This window comes from Physella acuta, unplaced genomic scaffold, assembly GCF_028476545.2.
Source record: "Physella acuta isolate Inbredline_101_S28 unplaced genomic scaffold, ASM2847654v3 ptg000221l, whole genome shotgun sequence".
NCBI lineage: Eukaryota > Metazoa > Mollusca > Gastropoda > Physidae > Physella > Physella acuta.
The window spans coordinates 27,736-50,240 of record NW_026731740.1 but is presented as its reverse complement, the minus strand read 5'-3'; the positions used below and the strand labels follow the sequence as shown (position 1 = coordinate 50,240).

At 35.5% G+C, this 22,505-nt stretch overlaps 1 protein-coding gene across 4 annotated transcripts in view; it reads left to right on the top strand.

Moving 5' to 3' along the window:
* Window positions 1–22,505, top strand: part of LOC131937757 (rho GTPase-activating protein 44) — a 34,327-nt gene that overhangs the window by 10,023 nt on the left and 1,799 nt on the right. The window contains exons 2-19 of one of the 4 annotated variants that reach the window (XM_059295388.1): window positions 6,121–6,262; window positions 6,838–6,914; window positions 7,420–7,531; window positions 9,336–9,412; window positions 10,164–10,284; window positions 10,519–10,587; window positions 10,845–10,926; window positions 11,238–11,365; window positions 11,524–11,571; window positions 11,848–11,911; window positions 12,336–12,420; window positions 12,700–12,774; window positions 12,929–13,045; window positions 13,354–13,433; window positions 17,992–18,083; window positions 18,358–18,458; window positions 19,060–19,484; window positions 20,507–22,213. In XM_059295388.1, coding sequence (XP_059151371.1) covers window positions 6,121–6,262; window positions 6,838–6,914; window positions 7,420–7,531; window positions 9,336–9,412; window positions 10,164–10,284; window positions 10,519–10,587; window positions 10,845–10,926; window positions 11,238–11,365; window positions 11,524–11,571; window positions 11,848–11,911; window positions 12,336–12,420; window positions 12,700–12,774; window positions 12,929–13,045; window positions 13,354–13,433; window positions 17,992–18,083; window positions 18,358–18,458; window positions 19,060–19,484; window positions 20,507–20,520 — 1,909 coding nt within the window. In that variant the 3' untranslated portion in view covers window positions 20,521–22,213. Of the gene's footprint in view, window positions 1–6,120; window positions 6,263–6,837; window positions 6,915–7,419; window positions 7,532–9,335; window positions 9,413–10,163; window positions 10,285–10,518; window positions 10,588–10,844; window positions 10,927–11,237; window positions 11,366–11,523; window positions 11,572–11,847; window positions 11,912–12,335; window positions 12,421–12,699; window positions 12,775–12,928; window positions 13,046–13,353; window positions 13,434–15,008; window positions 17,434–17,991; window positions 18,084–18,357; window positions 18,459–19,059; window positions 22,214–22,505 lie in introns of those variants that run through there. The other 3 variants (XM_059295387.1, XM_059295386.1, XM_059295385.1) reach the window with 3 other exon arrangements.

The following is a 22,505-nucleotide window of genomic DNA, read 5'->3' as shown; positions in this document are numbered from 1 at the left end:
CCTATTTATTATAGATCTGTTTCTATTTATTTCTATTTTATTATACAAAATGCAACAATGTAGCAGTGGCGGAACTAGAAAAAAAGGGCCACCCCGCAAAAAAATATTCTGGGCCCCTATATATATATATATATATATATATATATATATATATATATATATATATATATATATATATATATATACACATAATGCAAACATTGGATACTCATTTCTAGCTTAACCGGGTTTTGGAAATTATTTTTTTCAATTTAAACAAATTAAAACATGTCATGTGTGTGAGTGCATTAGTCTGTATTGAGTTTTTTTTTTTTTTTTAGAATACGTCTATTCAAAATATGGACCCTAATACTGCCTCCCCGCTAGTTATAAAACGTGAAAGCTTTGTGTTTGTAATGGTTTCTGGTGTTATGTTTATTTTTATGTTTTTTTGTATTTATATTATTTGTTTCAAATATATTTCCTATTTTTGCTATGTCATTCTTTTGTATTCATTTCTTTAAAAAAAATTATTAAGAGAAGTTATTGCTTTTTAATTTGTTTAGTACAAATATAATAAAAGGAGCTTAGGAGCGCCCCTATTTAACTATTTGAAAAAGGGAAATAAGTCATGGACGTGTTTTGAAGGTTTGCCTATCTTTCACACTACAGCTCAGGCATAATTTTTTTTACACAACAGCATCTGTTAGCTACTGTATAACATCACTACTGTAGTAGATCTGTTTGTTATTTACAAAAGCTTTTACCGTCAAGTCAAAAATGCAAGAAAATTATTGTTTTAACTATAAAAAAATTATTATGGTCGGGTATGGGCCCCTAAATGGCGCGGGCCCCCCCGCATTGCGGGGTCTGGCGGCACTGTAGTTCCGCCCCTGCAATGTAGCCTACATTATTTTACTCAGCAGGTTAGATTTGGGCCTGCTGTTTTCACGTTCAATTTTGCTGTTAGCGTTTGGTGTCTGCTGTAGTGTAACGTTCTATGTTGCGGTTAGCGTTCAGTGTCTGCTCTTGTCACGTTCTATGTTGCTGTTAGCGTTTGCTGACCGCAAATGTTCTTGTTGTGTAGGGTTTAGCCATACCATGTCAGTATTGCAGGTCGGTTGACTTGAGTAGCTAGCTGGCAACAGTACATACCTACTGACCTCACTTAAGTCACACATTAGGGATTCAATAGGCGGATTTAAAATAAAAGTCATCATTTATGTAACATCTGCCAGTAGTTAGTGTGTGTGGTGGTGAGATTTTTTAGCGCGTTCATTACTGATATATATATATATATATAGGCCTATATATATATATATATATATATATATATATATATATATATATATATATATATATATATATATATATATATGCAGAGATGGGAATATATACATCGTCAGTGTTTGACTGTACACACCTACGTTCTGTATCCTACACTTTTATTACTTTCTCGTGACCACCAACACTTTCATGGCCAGATTTTTTTCGCGTGACAAGTGTGTACACAACATGTTTTACCACCGTGTGCTGGTTGGCCGATCTGGACCAAAACACAAGTGTCCATGAATGTATTTTAATAGAACCTTCATAACCATTGCACTGATGCGTATATAGATCTTAGATATTTTTTTCCTCTCCAGAACATCATATACTCTTTTCCTGATTTTTTAAAAAATTTCTGGTAAAATATTAAAAAAAAAAAAATTCATAGAAAAATATGAGCGGCCACCAGTGACTGTCCGGGCTTCACTGAAGACGAGAGAGAGAAGACATTTGACACTAAACATTGACGTGATATGCGTTTTTTTTTTAGAACCGACAACTTGACCCTGTTAATGTTAGACCTACACAGTTGGGGGGGGGGGGGGGTAGACGCACTGTTTACACATCTATCTGTGCGGGCTTGCCGTTGTACGGCGAGGTGGGAGGGGGGGGGGTCGTATTTATATACATATAGGTACTATTTTCCTCCGCCCTAGCTTGTTCAGTATTCAGCTAATTGGGTACTGTTCCGTTCTTGTGTTGTATACATGGTGGTTATTGCTAGACAGATCTTTTTTTAGCGCTATTGATTTATGTTATATGTATTGTTATAGCTTGGCGATAGTTAGGATCTATTTGATGGATGAGAGGCAGTCGCGTTTGTTATTCGTGCGTTTGATTACGGCCGTCATAAACGTATTGACGCGATAGCCATCCGCCTACCCGAGACTCACACCCCCCCCCCCCCCCCCACCTCGCATATACTAAATGGATTAGCCCGTACTGGCGAAACGGCAGTACAGAACTTATACTTGAATTTTACTACTGTCATTACTGGCGAAATTCTTTTTTCTTGACTTTGACTAGCGGTAGAGTAGGGTTAGAGATCAGATTAGTGTTTGGTTCAAAATCAATATTTGATTTTTTAAAACACAGAAAAAAAAAGGATTTTGACAATACGGACAGTTTCCCAAATACTTCCGTTTCGCCAGTACGGGCTAGACCCAAACTAAAAAAAGTTTCCCTGTTAGTGTTAGCTTTAAACTCTACAAATAAAATGTCTGTTTTATACGTCTAAAAACGCCGGCAGTGCGCATAAAAGCTAGTTTGTTTACTAAGATCGCTACTGTAATCCTAACCAGCACCCTGACCATTTAGAAAGAAGTCTCGACAAGACACTGTTTGAGTATCGCCCTGTTCGTGTTCTAGAACTCAGTCCGTTCGTAAGTGGGTTTGTGGTAAAACTGTACTCAAAATCGCCTCGTAACTTTCCAGATTAGTGCGTCTTCGGTAACAATGCAAGAATTTCTAATTTTCAATTGTATTAGATATTAAATTAGTCATTAAAATACATTTAAAGATGAAAGTATTCACGAACAAATATGAGACACAGTAGTTACTGGATCAGGCAGGTGAAATGGTGTTCACGGATGTTCTTATCAGAGACGCTTGTAAGGGGCAGATAATTGACGTTTAGCGTCAATTATATCAAATACTGCTCGCTAAAATGTGTTCTAGAGACGTTTTTCTTTCTTATTGCTGCGCATTTAAAAGCTTGTTGCCATAATTTTATTTTTAAATAAGTTCAATGGAATTGCTTTCCTTGGTTTTGTTTACAAAATTCTTTCAAACGCTGATACTTTTGGTTAGCTCTTGCTGGACAATACTTTTTAAAAAAAAATTATACTAACATCTTTTTAAAGTGCCTTATTATTTGTCGTAAAGAGGTCAGCACTGCCAGCACTGCTACACCCGGGTGGGTGGGGGGGGGGGTCTATACTGCTGTGAGGTAACAACTTAGTAAGGCTATTGTTGGTAGTGTCTTAGTGTATAGGTTCACGGCTAGTGGTCACGTAACTAGTACAAGACCCACGACCCATACTGTTGTTTTGATAGGTTGGGGTAACTTAATATAGTAACGTTGATGTTGTTGAAATTGTCTATAACATAACATCGTCCATGGACGTTACCTAAGCTTGTATTTTATTGTCTTAATAAAAAATGGCCATAGAGGCCCAAATAGTGATCTTAAGAGACCCAATAATAATTGTATTCGGAGCGTCTTTATCACGTGTCTTAGGGTCCCCAATAATAGTTTTATGAGTCCCAATACCATGTCTTACGGTCCCTATAGTTGTTGTCTTAGAGACTCCGTGTTTTGCCTAAGTGGCCATTATACACTGCCTTTCCCACACTGCTTTAAAGAGGTTTCTGAGCTAACCTCGTACAATCTGTAACATTGTGTCCGTGTTTAGTACCAGACGAGTCAGACTGGTATCATTAGAAGTGATAACGGTTCAAACAACGCAATACAACAATCTTTGTTTTGTGTTGTGTGAGCATCAAGCGGTGCCAGCAGACGACCCCGTCTGGTCACCTCCCCCCCCCCCCCCCGCTCACTCGATGCGTCACATCGGCGCGTGACTTCATGACCATTGCTGAAATACAGGCCGTTGTTTGTCCCCTCCCCCCTTCCCATTTGCTCGTCGTGATTGACAGGAAGTAATAGCTGTACGTTGGGTTAACGAGGCTACGATTGCGGCCCTTTGATGGTGACGTCATTCTTGTTTGGAACTCGCTTCCTAGTTGTAGGAATGTTTTTAACGTTATACATGGGCGCATAACGTATCAAAAACAATTTATCTATAACTAGTACTAGTAGTAATATTCATACACACTCTCTCACACTGACTCCAGTTTGACATTTAGAGCACTACTGAGTACTATAAGTACTTTAATTACAGCTGGAATAGAATAGTTAATGTAGTCCACACACGCTAGATCAGAGAGTACAGTAGGCCTAGTTGTTTATTTATTTTTTACTGCTAGCGACTGGATGTTTAGTCTATGACTGTAGCAGGAGCCAACAGCTGACAAAGGGACGTGGGAGGGTTCATTATATTTGTTGACCGTAGACAAACAAAATCAAATACCTGTCTCTGACAGGTTGTCTATAATCAACCAGCAGTTCCCACATTTTTAGCTCGTATGTTTAGAAGTGGTTCCTTTTTAGAAAGTCAGCAAAACAGTGGTTCCCACATTTTGTTTTCAAAACAATGGTCCTCACATGGGTAAATTGAGGTTGTCTGTGTCAGTGGTTCCCAAAACTTGAGGTTGTCAGTGGTTCCCAAAACTTGAGGTTGTCTGTGTCAGTGGTTCCCAAAACTTGAGGTTGTCTGTGTCAGTGGTTCCCAAAACTTGAGGTTGTCTGTGTCAGTGGTTCCCAAAACTTGATGTTGTCTGTGTCAGTGGTTCTCAAAACTTGAGGTTGTCTGTGTCAGTGGTTCCCAAAACTTGAGGTTGTCTGTGTCAGTGGTTCCCAAAACTTGAGGTTGTCTGTGTCAGTGGTTCCCAAAACTTGAGGTTGTCTGTGTGTCAGTGGTTCCCAAAACTTGAGGTTGTCTGTGTGTCAGTGGTTCCCAAACCTTGAGGTTGTCAGTGGTTCCCAAAACTTGAGGTTGTCTGTGTCAGTGGTTTCCAAAACTTGAGGTTGTGTGTGTCAGTGGTTCCCAAAACTTGAGGTTGTCAGTGGTTCCCAAAACTTGAGGTTGTCTGTGTCAGTGGTTCCCGAAACTTGAGGTTGTCAGTGTGTCAGTGGTTCCCAAAACTTGAGGTTGTCTGTGTGTCAGTGGTTCCCAAACCTTGAGGTTGTCAGTGGTTCCCAAAACTTGAGGTTGTCTGTGTCAGTGGTTTCCAAAACTTGAGGTTGTGTGTGTCAGTGGTTCCCAAAACTTGAGGTTGTCAGTGGTTCCCAAAACTTGAGGTTGTCTGTGTCAGTGGTTCCCAAAACTTGAGTTTGTCTGTGTGTCAGTGGTCCCCAAAACTTGAGGTTGTCTGTGTGTCAGTGGTTCCCAAACCTTGAGGTTGTCAGTGGTTCCCAAAACTTGAGGTTGTCTGTGTCAGTGGTTCCCAAAACTTGAGGTTGTCTGTGTGTCAGTGGTTCCCAAAACTTGAGGTTGTCTGTGTGTCAGTGGTTCCCAAAACTTGAGGTTGTCTGTCAGTGGTTCCCAAAACTTGAGGTTGTGTGTGTCAGTGGTTCCCAAAACTTAAGGTTGTATGTGTCAGTGGTTCCCAAAACTTAAGGTTGTGTGTGTCAATGATTCCTCTTTTCCTTTTTTGTCTCTAGCACCATTCTGTTCTACAGTTTTGTATTTATTTATATATTTTAATGTAAATTATTTTGCACTTCCTCAGTGATACATTGTTAAAATGTTCTCAGCAGACGCAATCTTTGCAACCTTTCTCATTGCCATAAATAATAAAATTACTTATTTAACAAAAATAGATTCTAGTTTCTTATTAAAATATTTTGTTTTACAAAACTGCAATCTTATTTTAATTATATGATCAGCAAAAATTGTTCTTAATAATATCAACCTGTAGTGATTGATGCTTACAGTGTAATTATGGTGGATGTTTGTTAGCCAAAACCTCATTCATAAAACTTGTGTCCTTATTCCAGGGAGGCAAAGCATGAAGTGCTAACTGAGGGGTCTGAGACCTCTGATGTTTAAATTTTTTTGTCTGTTTTCATGGGTGAAGAAGTCTGACATTAAGATGTGTCTATATTCTAGAGTAGAGAAGTCTGATATTAAAAATTTGTCTGTATTCCAGGAAGGCGAAGTCTGATATTAAAATTTGTCTGTATTCCAGGGCGGAGAAGTCTGAAGTGCTGTCTGAGGACCAGCAGGAAAATGAGAAGAGGGTGGAGGTGGTGAAACATGTCTTTCAGAACATCTCAAAGAAAGCAGCGGCAGTGCTGCAGGCTCAAGGGACAGACAACGACAAGCGCCTGGTCAGTTGGATGGTGTGGTCACTGTTTAGGTTAATCTCATTGTGGCTAATCTGAAAAGTCTTGAGTTCGAACCCCCTGGCAGATGAGGCTCTATAGCTGAGGTCAGCAACTCTTCTAGGAGAGACAACTGCTGCCTTGTAGGTTTATTCTTGGTTGGACAAACGTTATGGAAGCAAATCCAAAAAGAAAAGCAGGCTGAAATCAGAGTCGGCAATCTATATTGTGCATAACCAGTTGACAAAAAAATACTTAACTGTGTTGGAGGGAATCTCTTCCAACACTAAAAAATTAAGAACAAAGGAGAAGAAAGTTTAGGATTCTCTCCACAACTTGTAGTCTAGTGTTAGTCTTTTGTATCTGATATGTTGGAATTTCTAAGCTTATTTAAATTTCTAAAGTTATTTTTTAAATAGTCAACAAAAAATAATAAATATCCAGTAAAGTAACCCTTTTGTTTATTATTGTACTTTGATCTACAATGTGGATTAAGGAAGTAGAGTAAAATAGAACCAAGCCAAAACAATTAAAATGTTTCTGTTGTGTCTTGTACTAAATCAGCTGTTTTGTCCCTACAGAAAAAATTACCAGAATATGGTCTAGGTGCAGCTTTAATAGAATCAGCTCAAGCTTTAGGTGGCGACACATTGCTGGGGTACATATACTTTTTTTTTTCTTCTGTATGTTCTTTAACCTGAACTTAATATGTTTTTACCCATATGTGGGAAGGCGAGGCCTGCCGGTAGAGCACTAGACTGCTAACCCAAAAATCTCAAGTTCTAATCTGGGTTCACGCCAGAACAGTCCATCCAACTCTGATGGATACCTAACTCACATTAGGGAAAGTAAAGGCATAGTGCTTACAAAACTATCCTTTCATATATTGAGAGGCCACAGAAACAGGTGAACTCTTACTTCACTTGCCATATGGACCATGAAGGGAGCTTTACTTTACCCATCTCAGTAATTTGTTATGATACAGCACCATATCACCTTATTGTTGGTCAGCATTTGTTGTGTTTAATGTTAGCTAATATTTAACTTAAATTAGCTAAAATTTAACTATAAACAATGGACATTTATGAAATAAAATATTTTTACTGTTGTTTGGTATTGAATATTGTGTTTTAAAATTAATTTTTCCAAACCTCCAACTGTAGGTCTGTATGCCAACTGTGTGGGGACTGTCAGCAAAGTTTAGCTAAGGAACAACTTGAATATGAGACCAATATTGAGGCTGAGTTTATTGCCCCATTACAGAATATTTATGATGTACGTATTAGATAACATTTTATTTTAAATATTTTAGATTGGTAATAAGCTTATTTATTCAGATCATTTATTTTTCCTTCAAAATTTGAATCATTCTTTACATAGTTTGGTAATGTTCCTTTCTTAAACACAAGTATATCTATTCAATGCATTACTTGGAAAATTCACCTAGGTTTTCAATCGATTATATATTGAAGTTCTTTTATAAAAATATATTTTAGTATTGCTTATCATTTCTAAATTTTATTAGCCTTTAGAATCTTGTTGATTTATATCTGTGGTTCTAATGTAAAATTTGAAAATCTGACAAGACTAGAACCTAGATATTTTTTTGTTTTGTAAAGCTTACAAACCATAAATATTATTGGACTTCTAGCAATTTGTAAAATATGAGTATAGTACTTGCATATTATAGTAGTTAAAAGGTAAGTAGCGTGACCTAATGAAGTGCAAATAGTGTACTGTAGTCTTTAGTTGTTAGAGAATGGACATGTAAAAGCTAGATAGTGTACCTGTTAGATGGAGACTTATGGGCTGCTGTGCTGCCTTGTGACGTGTACAGCATGTGTATTTCACTCATTCATCCTTACCATTTTCTTATCACACATGTGAACTCATTAAGTCCCCAAGCCGTGGTTTAGTGAGTACTCTCTGTTTAGCTGTGTTAAAAACTTTCATCCACACTTCACATCATGGCTTACATTTTGTTCATTTCTGTATGGTTTTTAAAGCAATTTGTTTTGGTTTTGCTTGTTTGTTTATTGTTGTTACACCCAAAAGAAAAAGTAGTCAAAAGTGAAATATTGCGAGAATATTTTTGATGCCATAAACATAACATGCGTCTCCATAATAAGAATATTACTGCATTTATCATCACTTAATCCAATTCTATCAGGAACTCAGAACTGAAGTAAAACAAATATACTGCTTTACTCATCTAGCTTTTAAATGCCAGGATAATGAGCTAATTTTAATTTGAGTTAACAAAGCTATTTCAACTTTTCTAAAGTAGTCGCAACCTATTAGATCTACTTGAATATTTTGTGCAGTGCATGTTTCTCATGTTTTTTTTTTCCTTTGCATTTTCTGTCAAATATTATGCATTGTTGAAATCATATAAAATATAAGGGAAATTTAAAAGTTGACTTTTGTAATAATTTCCAAAAATGCTTTCAAATACATTGTGTTAGTTGATAAACCTATGATAATTTAAGTACAAGACAAAATATTTTTATCATCTCAATTTTTTCTTCTGATTTTTTTTTGTAATTTATTTGTTTTCATTTCTGAAAAGTTATGTAGCACTATTTTTCCTTCAAATACAAACAATTCAGTAAGTTCTGTGCATTTTTTCATGGGACATAAGCCTGACAAACTAATGTAATTTTATTTAGTTACCTTTTTTGTTAAAAATATTTTTTAGCTAGTTTAGGCCCCCAAATAATAAATAGAAGCATGCTCTGTTGATGTTGTTGTGGTAAGCTTAAAAATCTATGACTGAATCTGAATTTCAGCTTTAAAATGTTAGTTATTATTTAATAAACGAAGTTAAAAAAATATATTTTTTTTTATCCAGTATTACATTGTTTATATAAGAAAATGTTTAGAAAAAAATTAAATTGTCATTGTACAATCATTTTTATTAGACTTATCTGTATACAATATAAAGCAGCTTAAATCTTTGTTGTCCAGTTTTCACCATATCTAACTTTGCATGAGTATCATAACAGTTGTCTCTCTTTGTTTCTCTAACTTTTATCTTGAACACTAGTTTTGATGCCATTTTATTTGTTGTCATTATCAGGTGGAGATCCCAAGCATAATGAAGTTCAGAAAAGCCTTGAACAAATCTACCCTAGACATGGACTCTGCCAAAACCAGGTACTGTGTGGTCAATTTAATCACCAAACAAGACTTTTTTAATGCTGGCAAAATTTTCACAACATATCTGTAGATTTGCGTTTAGCACATTTTTTTAAACATCAGAGTTAAAAAAAAAAATTATTTTTATAACTTGATAATTGCTTAAACTTAAACCTGACAAATTTTTCATAACTTCGGTGTTTCCCAAGCCTAGCAAATTGTACCTACCCATGCTAAACATATCAAATCTCATACCTTGACTGTTGGCTAAATGTATCAAATCTCATACCTTGACTGTTGGCTAAACGTATCAAATCTCATACCTTGACTGTAGGCTAAACATAGCAAATCTCATTCCTTGACTGTAGGCTAAACGTATCAAATCTCATACCTTGACTGTTGGCTAAATGTATCAAATCTCATACCTTATCTGTTGGCTAAATGTATCAAATCTCATACCTTGACTTACGGCTAAACATATCAAATCTCATACCTTAACTGCAGAGGCGTAGTGACCCTTCCCGGCGCCCGTGGACAAACTTTTCGATTTGCACCTCCCCTCGAGATTTCCATTTGCACCCCCCCCCCCCTCAACCTTTCAATTTATTTTTCCAACCCATTTTGGCGCCCTCTAAGGTCGGTGCCCGGGGAAATATGTCCCGTCCCCCCCCCCCACCCCCTCTCGCTACACTACTGCTTGACTGTTGGCTAAACATATCAAATCTCATACCTTGACTGTTGCCTAACTGTATCAAATTAAAATCTCCAGATTAAACCAAGCGATGCGACAGTCCCAAGTCCCTGGTGCTAACATGGCCAGTGCTGGTGCTAAAGTTGACGTCATCAGGGAGGAATACGAGGAGGCGTCTGTCAAAGTAGAAACCATTAAAGTTGGTGCCAGATTTTTTTTACATATTTTTAAATGTCTTGCTACTCACAATGTTAAAAGCTATTGAGGGAATTTTCAACAAGTATAATAGCATTGTAAAAAGATTTTTAAGAATTTTTCTCTTTAAAGCTTGTATACACAGAAACTGCTCTTTGTAAACTATGCTTGTTAGAACTCCTAATCTCTTGTTAGCTTATTTTAAACCCCAGAACTCATGTCAGCTTTGTTTCTCCAGGATAATTTGTCCATAGAGTTGTGTAACTTTGCTGCTAAAGAAAGTGACCAAAGCTACAGGATGTTGCTAGTGAGTGTTGTTTTCATAAAGCTAATTTAACTTTTTTTAAAATTAAGGGATTGTGACAAAAGTATTTCTGCTGAAATAGTGTTATAAACATTTGTTTTGCCACCATACAACTTAAGCCATGTCACCCAGTATCCCCAACAGTATGATATCTCTTAGCTGCCATGCTATATCCAGTCTAGACAGTTATTGTACATTTTGTAAATAAATTTCCTGATGTTTTAAATGTTTACAAAAATGTGTTTATACTTCAATCACAGCTACTTCAAGCTCAAGCTAATTTTCACAGAAAAGCATTGGAGGCCATTGAAGCTTGTATACCTCAGATTAAACAAGAAATACGTAAGAAAATCCTTTTCCGTGTCTTATAGTTATTCTGACAAAAACAGTTTTTTTTTTTTTTTTTTTCAAATATTTTTTAGATTAGAAAATCTTTGAATTTTAAAAATTTCCTCCTATTATATAATTTACCATTATGCTTAAAATGTACCAAATTTTTTTTAAAGATTAGAACTAGTTGTTAGATTTTAAAAATTGTCCTCCTATTAAGACGATTTACAACTATGCTGAAAATGCAATGATTTTCTAAATTTGAATTTTTAGACAGCACTAGTCATTGAAAATTTTTAAATTAAAAAATCTCCTCCAATTAGATAATTCACCAGCCAAGCCTTGCTACGGAATGCCTTTAGAGGAACATCTTCGCCTGATGTGTCGAGACATCGCCTTAGTTCTAGAAGCTTGTATATTAACATTATTAGAGACTGGCATGGAGGAAGAGGTACAACCTGGCTTTATTTGTTCATTTAATAAATTTTGTAGAAAGTGATGACAGATTTTAGCAGAGCTATAATAAGACATTTAAATATAACTTTTTAGCTGTTTCTGTTGAATATTTAGCAATCACTAAATTCTTGACCTTTATAAAAAAAATTTCAGGGATTGTTCAGAATAGCAGGTGCAGCAATCAAGCTTAAAAAATTAAAAGTAAGTGCCTAATTAACGTCAGTAAAATTAAAATGCTCTGTAATAAGAATTATTTGCTTCTGCAACTTTGTTTGGCTCCAGGATATTTTTATGTTCTGTTAATATTTTTAAGTTGATAGCACCCTCTTTCATGAAATATTAGTTTTGGTAGCTCAGGTGTCATATAATTTATGACAGGCTAAATCTTTAATTAAAGTTTTTTTCCTTCTTGTAAAATAAAGTTCATATCATATTTTCAACAGATATTTTGAAATTTAAAAATAAATTTATTTGCAGGCATGTTTTGATGCTAACACAGTCGATATGGAGGAGTTTAGTACAGACCCCCATACAATAGCAGGTAATTTATCTCTCCTGTTCAACTGAAACAATCAATTAGCCATGAAACAATTAATTAGCCATTTATATCTCCTGTTTAACTGAAACAATCAATTAGCCATGAAACAATTAATTAGCCATTTATATCTCCTGTTCAACTGAAACAATCAATTAGCCATGAAACAATTAATTAGCCATTTATCTCTCCTGTTCAACTGAAACAATTAATTAGCCATGAAGCAATTAATTTTCCATTTATCTCTCCTGTTCAACTGAAACAATCAATTAGCCATGAAACAATTAATTAGCCATTTATCTCTCCTGTTCAACTGAAACAATTAATTAGCCATGAAGCAATTAATTTTCCATTTATCTCTCCTGTTCAACTGAAACAATTAATTAGCCATGAAGCAATTAATTTTCCATTTATCTCTCCTGTCCACCAGGTGCACTGAAACAATACCTGCGAGAACTGCCAGAACCTTTACTTACTTTTGCTTTACATGACGATTTTTTAAAGGCAGCATCACTGTAAGTATTTTCTGTTATTTTATGGGTTTTTATACATGTAGCGCTCTCTTTTTAAAGGCAGCATCGCTGTAAGTATTTTCTGTTATTTAATGGGTTTTTATACATGTAGCGCTCCCATTTTGAAGGCATCATCACTGTAAGTATTTGATCAAAGAAGTATCTCACATAATTAGATAGAATTTTTAAAAATATTTTACTTATGTGTTTTTTATTTTCAAATCACTCACTTCGAAAAAAAAAATGCTTTAAAAAATGTATTTCTGCGATTTTTTTTTCAAGGCCACAAGACCAAAGATTACAAACCCTGTGGACTTTAATAAATAAACTACCCAAAGCAAACTATAATAATTTTAGGTAAGATGTTTTTTCATTACGTTTTGTTGATTATTAATCAGTTCTACAAATATTGTTTTAATTGAAATCTCCCCTCCCCACAATTAATGAATGAAAATTTTATTTAAAAAAAAATTAAAATATGTTAACTAATGTCAAATGTCATTTGTTCTAGGTATCTTATAAAATTCTTGTCAAAGCTAGCTGAGAAAAGTGATATCAACAAAATGAAGCCTAGTAACATTGCAATAGTCATAGGACCCAATCTATTGTGGTCTGAGAAAAACAATGCGTAAGTAACAAGATCAGCCATTTACTTTTTCATTTAGTTAACGAACAATAGCGAATGTAAAGATTCTGAATGCCTTTAAATCAGAAAAGTGTTAAGATGAAATAGTTTTTTACTGTTTTCTTTAAACAGTTTTCAGTTTTAAATATTTTTTTTTACTTCTCATATATTTTATGTTTTTCATACTCTGGAATGCATTGTTGCTAAGAACAAAAGATTAGTATTCAGACTCTATGTTATAATTATAGTTATTATATCTAGCAACTATCAACATCCAACATTAACACGCTTGTTTTGGTGCCTGTTCACAGTCCGAACATGTTGACAACAGGCACAGTCAGTGCAATCATTGAGGCCATAGTAACCCATGCTGATTGGTTCTTTGCTGGAGGTCAGAAATCACTGTTATCATTGATTGTACATTCTATAGCTGAAGTACTTTTTTTTCATTCAACTTCTATATTCATTCCAAAAATTTGATTCTTAAAAGCCAAGCTTTACTGCAGTTACAAGTAGATAATTTTTTTTCCCCCCACTTTGGAATTTTTGTGAGTTAAAAGAAAAAAAAGCACTCAGCTAATAGCTCAGACATTTACCTGTATGTATCAGTAATGTTGTACGTGTCAGTAATGTTGTACGTGTATATGTAATGTTTGTATACATTTTGTCAAACACATTCATCAGTGTAGTGACTTTGTGCCATCTTGCTCCTGTTGTTATGTACAATTGTCATCTTTGATATGTTTTACAACTTTGTTACAAGATCAGCATTGTAACAAGTTATCTCAACTTAAAAAAAAACCACATTTTTCTCCAAGTTTCCTCCAAATATTATCCTCCAAAACATTCCCTATGTTTTTGCTTCCAACCTACCTTTTTTAAATCCCAAACTTCTCTTACTCCCAAAATTATTTTTTCTCTTCACATTTTTTTATGGGAAACACCACCTAGAATCTGATGAGGGCAAAGTTTTTTGTTAATTAATTGTGTAAGCTCCAAGTATAATTAGGACAAAAGAACCATCTGTCCTGTCCAACGTCATAAAATTTCAGCTCTTCTAAAATTGGTCACAAAATTTCAACTCTGTCTGTGCCATCTCCGATCTGTTCCACATATCCACGGAATCAGCAGAGATAAATTTGATATGGCTTAAAATTCACATCCACAATAATCAAAGCTAGACCTCAGGGTTAAAGAGTTGCTAGTGCGCCCATCACAGCTCCTGACTGTACGCTCAAAGTTTTGGCTGCCTTTGGCTGTCTGGTCCTACACTGCTTTTACACTTGCGACATGTATACTATAGGTGTCTAGAAAAAAAAACTTTAATAAATGAATAGAGCCCCCCTATAAAATTTATACTATGAAGTTTTTTCTCTAGACGTTGTATGCACATCGCAAGTGTAAACATAGTGTTATGCAGCTGCTTCTCTTGCTAGTTTTCTTTACTGCATGAACTGATTATAAATGTTATCATTCATTTACAAAATAGACAATCTCTCAATACTGTATTCATTTACACCATACACTATTTGTTTCTACATACCATAATTGTTTACATCTAAATGCAACATTAGATTATAAAATTATGCATACATCATTTCATGACCATTTCTGTTACATTTTTAATATACTGATAGCTTTTTAGTAGAAAATGCTAATTTATAGTAGTCACATTTTTTATTTTACAAACCAACATATTTTTATATAGTTAGAAAAAAATAGCATAATTTCTTCTCTTATCTATCTAATGCTATAACATTTTATATTAATGCTGTCAATAACTTCCTAGGTTTATACAGTTAACTTGCTCTCTAGGCCACTACTAAACAACCAATGCTTAATTTACCTCGTTACACTTTACAAAGCTTCTCACAGTATTTAACTTACACCTTTTCTGTTTTAATGCTACCTATCTAAGCAAGCCATATTATTTTTTTTCTCTCCTTTTATCCCATTTTGTACGCAGCTTTTGACTTTCACACCACTGGTCACGGGAGCTCCCCCAAACCGTGTAGGGAGCCGGGCTTTGCACATAACATCAAAACACATAATGTAAATAGTAAAGTTGTTAAAGAAAAAGGGGACGCTGGTGAGGATTCTCCGAAGAAGATTGAACCAGACAAGGGAGGTAACAAGGAAGAGAGTACAACTCAGGCAAAAATAGTTACAGTACAGCAGAGTGAGTTCCCCTTGCAGAAGTCTAAAGCAGGGGAGGTGAAGATGAGTGGTGAAGAAGAAGAGAGCAGTTCGGATGAGACGAATCCTTTCTCGGAGAAGTACGAGTCAAAGTCATCTCTGGACCTGGAATGTAGAGTGGAGAAGGAGAAAGGTGACCCCGGTGAAAGCTTGATGTCCGGTGGTAGACGTAATGGTCACTGTGTAGAGAGTAGTAGTACTAACACTGGGGACTATGACAACATCATGTACACTGTCAACCCCTTGAACCCCATGTACAGGAGTAGCACCTTGAGTAGAACCCACCCCGTGGCGGGCAGCGACACCAGGAGGGGCAGTGCCGATAATATTCTAAACCTAGGTAAACGAACCTCCCCTCCCCTGCCCCCCTCCAGGCCGTCCCGGCTGTCCAAAAAAATGTCCCCGGTCCAGTCTGACCACTTGCCTGGTTACTCTTGCTTGTCTAGATCAGAATCTCAGTCCTCCTGCTCTGATACTAACCAGTCTGTCTGTAGCTTAAATCCTACAATGCACACACCCCACCAGTCCAAATCCCGGTTTGTGGTGGGCTCAACTCCCAATATAACTAGTCTGCCTGGTAGTAGAATGGATGAAGAGACTTACTCTGGGTTTCAGGGTCCTCTATGGAACAGACCGTCCCAGAAAGTTAATTTTAACACGTTAAAAAGGGGGTCTGATCCTTGTATAACCAGCCCTCCTCCCCAGTTTGTAGTTAGTAGCAGTCAGAGACCCTTGAAGATATCAAGGTCCCAGTTAGGTACGCCACCCAAGCCAGGCGAGGCGCCGCGCTGTAACTTGCACTCACAAGAGGAGGTTTCTCGATCGCACCAGGCCGGTGGGTCCCATGCGGGTCAAGGTCACAGCCACGTGGATAAGAGCTTTCACCAGGACACATACAGCACTGCGTTTGCGCTCACCTCGCTGGGGGCGGGGACCAAGTCGACAGATTACCTGACCAGGGTCAGGGCCATGTGGGACGATCGCCACCAGCAACAGACCCCCAAAGCCGACTCTCCTCCTCCCCCAAAAACAACCTGTGCAATAGCCAGCAGTGATAAACTTGGCAAGCCTGACAAGGTTTTTGGATGTTTACCCAACACCTGCCTGCTCACCACATCAGCTGAGTCGGCACCTCCCAGCTGTGAGGCCTCTAAAGTTCAAATACAGCCTTACGCCTGCGCCGACCAATCAGGTTAGGTCTCATGACTTTTGGATGTGGATGCCTGTCTTGGTTCTCTGCTCGGAATGCTGGCTCCAACGGCTCGCTTGTTTCCATCACCTTAACATTTTAACCAAATTTATTTTTATTCAAACCATAGATAGACAAAAGTCTCATAATAATTTATTCCAACCTTACAATATTTAGTTTGATAATCATGGTATGGTTTTATTTAATGTATAAAGAGTTAAGGATTACAGTCTTGTAAAGAAAAAACTAGACTGTAAATTTGTTTAAACTAACATTTTAATGTTTCTAGTAGGTCTATATGTTGTTTAGAATTGTTTAACATATTAATGGGGAGTTTAACCACTGTTAACCTTTAGTCATTGTGGAGTAATTTGATGTTAAATAGATTAACTAGTTGTTTTTTTTTTCTCTTCTGTGTTAAATGTTAAATTGATGGGCATTAATTAGCTTTGATAAAGCTATTGCAATGGCGCTCTTGGAATGTCTTGTTGTTATAAATTCTGTGTGTCGTAGCAGCATGATTTAGAGTGGAGAATGCTAAACCTATTTTGAATGCTTTAGTTAGATTGCCTCAATAGAAAAAAATAATGCTAGATGGCTAATAAAGCTATTTTTTTATTTGCAAGATTTCTATAATTCTATACCTAAATGCTCTTTTCTCCAAGCTTTATATTTTCTATAGGGGATACAGTCAGCACTTTATTTCATGTCAATTGGTACTTGTTTAAAAATTCAAGTCAGAAATAAATTTATTTTTTTAATGCACCTTTGAAAAACCATCTTTTCTCTAAACCAAATAAGGGATACAACCCAGCCTTTTGCTCACTAACCATCATAGCTTTCCTTTCTCTATTCTGCTTTTGTAGTTGGCTTTTAGAACCTGCCATGCTGCAAATGTTTAAGCATGCTTAGGCCTGCCGTTTGTTAGTGGATGAACCAGCTTATGTAGGTACAGTCACACAAAGATCTTTTGTCTTGCTGATTCCTAGACAAATATTTTTTTAGCAGTTTTATTAGAAAGCACTTTTAAACAGTTGTAAATAAAACCAATGTCAAAATAAATTTTTAGTGTTGTTTCTCATAATTTTTATTTATTTTTAAAACATTAAATTTTGAGAAAATTTTAGTTTGAAATTGTGATATCTCTATCACATTTGTGTTAATGTTTTTTATTCATTATTTGAAAGTTCAAGTAACCACTTTCTCCGCCTCTTATTACTTTTAGGTAACAATTTCTTTTGGTTTGAATTTTACAAATTTTCATTCAGCTTTTACATTTGTTGAATTTTAAGTGTATTTTGAGCACTTTTGTAAATGTTATTTTTACCAATAGTCGTCTAATTCAACATATGTCTGAAAAAAAAACCCTAATTTAAATACGTATATTAAAGCTAGTTAACTACTATATTATTTTTAATTATTTTCTTCTCCTAAATAAAAGAAATAATTGGGATAATGTTTAATGTTACGCTATAATTCACAGAGTTGAACTTCATATACTAAATAAAAATTCATCTATTAGATAACATGAATATAAAAAAACAATATTTTTAATTTCACCCAGATTTCGACTTCAACATTATCGACTATCGTGAAGAAGGTCAGGAAGTTCAGACAGAGAAACAGAACAACAATATGGAGGCGCTAAAGATTCAGGTGGTTATTTTTAGACTTGTTGGTACCAGTTCCAGAGAAAAATTTGCTAGAGAAAATTTTTCTAAAGAACGATTTCTTCGATAAATTTTTTAATTGTTGGTTAAGATTTCCAGCTTACTTTACATAAATTTTGAATTTTTTTTTTTTTTTTTTTTTTTTGTTAAATTGATTATTCTTTCAAGCTTAAAACACAGTAAGCTTTGTTTTTAGCATTTGCTGTTGCCACACTATTTGTGGGTCAAGAATGTTTACAAACTGGTTTTGCTTGAATTAGGTCTCCTGTACACCTGTTGTTAACCAGCCACCTAGTCCTGGTTTATCTACAGCCACTTCAAACACCTCGTCTACAGGTAGTTTACCTGTGCCTCACGACAGGTGAGTCACTGCTGGAGTTGTAAACTTTTTGAACATTTTTGTCTAATAAGCTAAAAGGAATGGTGTGGTTGAATGGTAGAGCCTTCGACTGCTAACCCGAGAGTTTGGATCTCAAACTCTAATCCATATGACATCCCTGAGTCCACCCAGCTCTAATGTGTACCTGACTTGGATTAGGGAAAGTAAAGGAGGCAGGGTATATTGCTGACCACACTATCCTTAAATAATCTGTTTTACTATTCTACACCTGCCTTGTAAGTTTTGAACTGTACTTTGTTGTGTAACATCATATCTTTCAAAGAAACGCAAAAGTAAAAAAAGAGAGTATAAACATTATGGTCCTTAAGGATAGAGGTAGCAGCATAGTTCTCTTCCTGTTGCTACAGTATACAATGGGACTGTGTAGCCAATTAAACTCCACATTTACTTCACACTTCCCCCACCCTATGTGCCCATCAGGACTGGTCATGTAGACCGGTGACCTCGAGTAAACTTAAGACACTTATTCACACATATTTTAAAGATTTAAGATAATTTAAATTGCTTTATATGTTTGATCTTAAATAGAGAGAAAAAAATTATTTTTTTTACACTATTTCAGCCCAGAACCCCTGAGCCCTGTACAGCGCCGCGGGACCCGCAAACCTGCCCCACCCCCTCCCCCAGAGAGACCATTCACTGTCATGGTGACGGCCACAACAGCCCTGGGAACCAACCGGCCAGAGGCCACCCACCCAGCGGAGAGTGACGGCTCAGTTAACAATGGTCAGTTTCAAACTTGGCCTCGCTCAGCCCCTCTTGCCTCTCCAGATTCGCCCTCCGAGCAGCAGCAGGAGAAATCTAAACTCCCCAGCGGTCATTTAGACCGGCCGTCTATGCCGCCTCCCGATCGGCCACAGCGGCCACGAATGCCCCCGACGCTAAATACGTCTGTGGGCCGGGGCCACCAGAGGTCTGCATCCACAGGGACAATGATAAACCAGACAACAGTGACCTATGACCCACATGCGGGCGTGCCCAACGCAGGTAGTTTGTCTTCTTACAGCATTATTGAGGGTGACCAGGATAACGCTACAGTAAACCAAGGTGTTGGGTCTGATACTGTTAACTCCACCGCACACTCTCAAGGCTCAGTTGCCGCAGGCCTCTCGCACACGCTGGGCAGGCACTCCAGCGTGCGGCCCAGGCTGACGCCCCCTCCACCCCCGCCGCCAGTAGCCAGAGAGTCAGAAGATACTAAATTATGATAATATCCACCCCCCTTCACCCCCCTTCCTTCTGCCAGCTGTGTTGTCACTCTATATTTAACTTTTATCCTACACTACAGAAAGTTTTCTTCACTGTGGAGTTGTGAATCAGAGCATCTTTATCTGACTCAGATTTTTATACAATGTCTTGGAGGGTTATTTTTGGTCCAAAATTTTTCCTTGTTAAAAAAAATGTTCAATAATTTCTTCTATGCTTTTTATTTTTCTGTTCTCCAAAAGACTTTATTTCTCCAGTGCTCCTCTTAGGGTTTTAGTACTTGACACTTTTTGTAATTGCTATGTACACAATGCACCATGTTGGTGTGAAGTTAAAAACTCGGATTATTTATTAGATAACAAAACAAAACTCCTGTGGCAACTGCTTGAGTGTTGCGTTGAGGACACATAACTTACTCACTGCATGCATGTACGACTCCTCATTCATCTTATTAGCTATTACAACTGTAAACATTATATACGTAGACAAACATCGCTTCTTTTAATTCTGTCTATCTAGAGCCATTTAACAAAGCATGATTTTTTCGCCCTCACTAAAAAGGTCTTCATTATTTATATTTGAAAAATTTGAAGTTGTTTCTTTTATTTTTCTTTGCTAGATTTATTAACCTTTATATAAAAATTTCTAACTTGCCTTCTTTGTGAACAATTTGTGATAAAATGTAAAAAATATTATTTGACTATTTTTTTTTCTCTGAATAACTATCCTGCCAATTTTACGAAGATTTTTCTCTAGTTTTTGTTTGTATTGATATATATATAACTTTGTATTTCTGTCTGTAGATAAAAAGTTTTAGTAAGTACTCTTTGTTTACATCAACAACCAATTTGCTTCATTGATTTCAGATAGCGCTGAAGTTTTTTTTCTTTATAAAACAACCTAGTTGCTTGAGACGTATAAAACATTAGCTCTCTGTTTCAGGATGTATCATTCTGCTTTTTGTCTTTCAATTTTTTTTTTTGTGTGTGTGTTACAAAAGTTGGAAAAATAGATAAACTTCTAGGTGTGACTTAGCCTTTTTTTAAACAAGTTAACATTTTTTTTAAACCTGTAAATACTAACTTGCTTATAGGAAAATAATAAATTGTTTAATAAAAAACACTCTTAAAATCTATGAAGTGCTAATTGAACATCAGCATTATTAAGTACATTTTTTGTGAGTGGTGATTTTAATTTTTTTTTAATGTATAAATCTGCAAATGAAACAAAAATTTGTGAACATAAAAAAAATGGGTTGGTTTTCTAACTATTTGAATAACAAATTTCATATTCATAAAGGACAAACTAAATTTTAAGTGCACCTCATAGTAGAGAAAGATTTAAAAAAATTTTAATTGGAATTTAAACTGTATATTTATCTTGATTAGCACCCATGGACCGTGTCTTTGAAAATAACAATTTTTAACTTTTTGCACTTTTCACACAATTTTTTATTCAATATAACAACACATGGTGATGAAACCATTCCAATTAATTCTGATCTTTTTTTTTGTTCCAACACTGTTTTTTTCCCCTAATATTCAGTATCTGCTTTTTTATAAGACAGCATTACTTTAAGTTATAAAATTATTATAATTTATTAACTGCTGTACTGTTTTTCAAATTTGTATGCACACTTAAAACACAAGTTATGAATAATTTCAACAAATAAAAAATTGAGTGGCTTGCAGAACTGTTTAGAAAAGTTCAGTTGAACATTTTTTTTAAAACTACAGTAAAATGAAAGTCAACTATAATTAAAATAGAAATTTAATAGAATCCAGTTTTGAATTGTATCAATTGGTAACAAAAAGTGCATGAGAATAAGAAATGTAAACAAGGATAAAGTAAGTGCATGGGTATGTAGAACTGGACAAAAGGATTAAGAAAAAAAAGTGCATGGGAATATAAAAACAAACAACACTGGACATAGAGATTAAGAAACTGCATGGGTATAGGAAATTAGACATCAGAATTACAATTTTAAAATGCATGGGTATAGAGAACTTGACATTAGGAAGTACAAATTATTAAAGAATTGGACATGAATCTGATGATTGTTCTACATCAAAATAAAAGAGACTGGGTGATTTTTTGAGACGTTAAGTATCTAAAAGATGAATGTGTTAAGTCTTTTAAATTTTGATCTAAATTAGTTTGCAGTTTTTAAAATTCATGAAAACAGAAGGAAACATGTATAAATGTCAGATAAAACTTAGATTTATCACTTAACATTCTAATACCACATAATGCTGTGTTTATTTTTTCTTTACTAACATCTGATAGAGCTGTGTTGTACTCCATACTGACAGTCTCAAACATGGCTATACATTACTACTTGTGGGGCAGATTTCACCCTATAATTTGGTTTATACTGTTTTGTCCCTTTATAAAAAGGTGATGCATTTTTTTTAAAGTTAACACTGTATTTTTTTTTACACTAGTCTAAAGCAAAGTGTTAAATGGAAAGATCAGTTAATTTTTATTGTTGCCCCAAAATAATATTTGGGATTTTGCTTACATTTTTTTGGTTTGTTTAAAGAGTAGTCTGTTGCCAATGAAGATAATTTTAATTACAACAATGGAGAAAAAATTTAGATAATTTTGTTCATAACACTTTGTAATCAAGGTATATGCTTTAACGATATTTATTTTGTTCAGATATGCAACAATACGGCATACTCATTTTCTTTTTTTTTTATCAATTAATGGATGTCTTGATAATATCTCTCTTATGTACAGCTATTATTTTCTGTCAACTAATATCTGAACAAAAGCTTTCAGTTTTGTCAAGTAAACAGA